The following is a 1,692-nucleotide window of genomic DNA, read 5'->3' on the forward strand; positions in this document are numbered from 1 at the left end:
AGAAAGTTAGGATTTTAGCGATTTTAGTACTAGGGTTTTTCTAAAGCTTAACAGAGCTCGTTTTATCGTCTTCAATTTTCCTCTGCTTCTGCAAAACCCTAAAAATTGGCCAGTCGAAGAAGAAATGTCGGACTATTATATGCCTCAAGAATTGTTGATTGATATCCTCACCAGACTACCCGCAGAGTCTCTCCTTCGATCCACACTGGTTTGCAAGTCATGGTACTCCCTCATAACATGCCCTAGTTTCATCTCTCACCACCTCAATCGAACCATTTCAAACCCTAACAACACTCGTCTACTACTTAGGTACTGCACTGAAGAACCTAACGAAAGAGAGCACTACTCGGTACGTTGCGACGATCCTATCAACAACACATTCAATGAGTACGCGAAATTCAAATTTCCTTTCCATTGCATAGACCCTTATTACTGGATCGTTGGTAGTTGTAATGGGTTGATTTGCATTTCTGATGATCAGTTCTATTATAAGCATACTACGTTTTTGTGGAATCCAATGATTAGGAAGTCTGTGCTGATTCCAAACCCTAATATTAGGTTTACTTCACATGGCCCCTTTACGCATTCTTTAGGGTTTGGGTTTGATTCAGCATCTAATGACTTCAAAGTTGTTAGAATTGTGCATCTTCTATGGGAATGTGACACAGTTCCACCTGAGGTTGAAATTTACACTCTAAAGACTGGAATTTGGAGAAGCCTAAGTGATAAAGCTCTTCCATTTATTATTGAAGATCAATCGCAACAAGCTTATATCAATGGGGTTTCACATTGGGTTGCTCACACTCCAAGGGATGTTGGGCTTTTTCGAAATTTGATTGTATCTTTTGACATGAAAGATGAGGTGTTTAGGGAGGTATCATTTCCAGATGGTATAGCTGGCAAGGACGAATTCCTGCAAACTAAAAGCCTTGTTGTGTTTGAGGAAACCCTTTGTCTGATCCAGCATTGTCAATATCAAAATGACTCACATTGTTGGATATGGGTGATGAAAGAGTACGGTGTGGTAGCATCGTGGGTTAGACAATTCAGATTCGATCTTCATGGAGTATTGAGGAAGCCAATTGGGATGAGAAAGAATGGTGAAGTCCTTCTAGCGACGAGTGAGGGATGTTTGGTTTCATATGACCCTGAGAGCAAAGGAATTGTGAATCTTGGAGTACGTGGTACTATAAAATGCCAGTATTGGCATTCATTTTATGTGGATACTTACATGGAGAGCCTAGTCTTGCTAGATAAAGGGGCAGATTTTTGTGATACGGTTATAATCAATCTGTTGTGTGAAGAAAGTGAAGGGGACTGATGGAACCAAGGAATTGAAAAAAAAATCAGAAGCAGGACAAGTGCAGGCAAAATACAGTGTCCTAACCACTCCATACTTTTTGCACCTTATTAGAGTATTCACTATTGCTTAGGTTTATTCTTCTTAAAAATGCATGATATTGATAAGTAACTTCTATTTCAATTCTAGTATGCTGTTGGATCAGATCAATTACTTTTTCTATGGAATTAATGTCTTTTGAGAATGCCTTGAATACTGAAAAGTTCAGCCTATGCCATTATCTCTCTCTGGATTTCCTTTTACTGAAATGTTCATCATTGGCAAAGAGCACCTTGATTTGTATTTTCTGACATTAGTTATGCAAGCATGATATTTGCCAAATATCTTCTTTA

At 38.7% G+C, this 1,692-nt stretch overlaps 1 protein-coding gene across 1 annotated transcript; it reads left to right on the forward strand.

Annotated features, from left to right (window-relative positions):
- LOC114268715 (F-box protein At3g07870) lies at positions 1 to 1,562 on the forward strand. Its single transcript, XM_028209929.2, has 2 exons — positions 1 to 222; positions 310 to 1,562. The coding sequence occupies exons 1-2, from the start codon at positions 125 to 127 to the stop codon at positions 1,319 to 1,321; spliced, it is 1,110 nt and encodes a 369-aa protein (XP_028065730.2). The 5' UTR covers positions 1 to 124; the 3' UTR covers positions 1,322 to 1,562.
- Positions 1,563 to 1,692: the final 130 nt, after the last annotated feature.

Source organism: Camellia sinensis, chromosome 8, assembly GCF_055761805.1.
Source record: "Camellia sinensis isolate YWXY chromosome 8, ASM5576180v1, whole genome shotgun sequence".
In the NCBI taxonomy this organism is placed as follows: domain Eukaryota; kingdom Viridiplantae; phylum Streptophyta; class Magnoliopsida; order Ericales; family Theaceae; genus Camellia; species Camellia sinensis.

Excerpts from the sequence above, each read along its gene's own strand:
- LOC114268715 (XM_028209929.2), top strand. The coding sequence starts at position 125 with ATGTCGGACTATTATATGCCTCAAGAATTGTTGATTGATATCCTCACC. Across the intron at positions 223-309 it reads ACACTGGTTTGCAAGTCATG|GTACTGCACTGAAGAACCTA; the intron begins GTACTCCCTCAT and ends TCTACTACTTAG.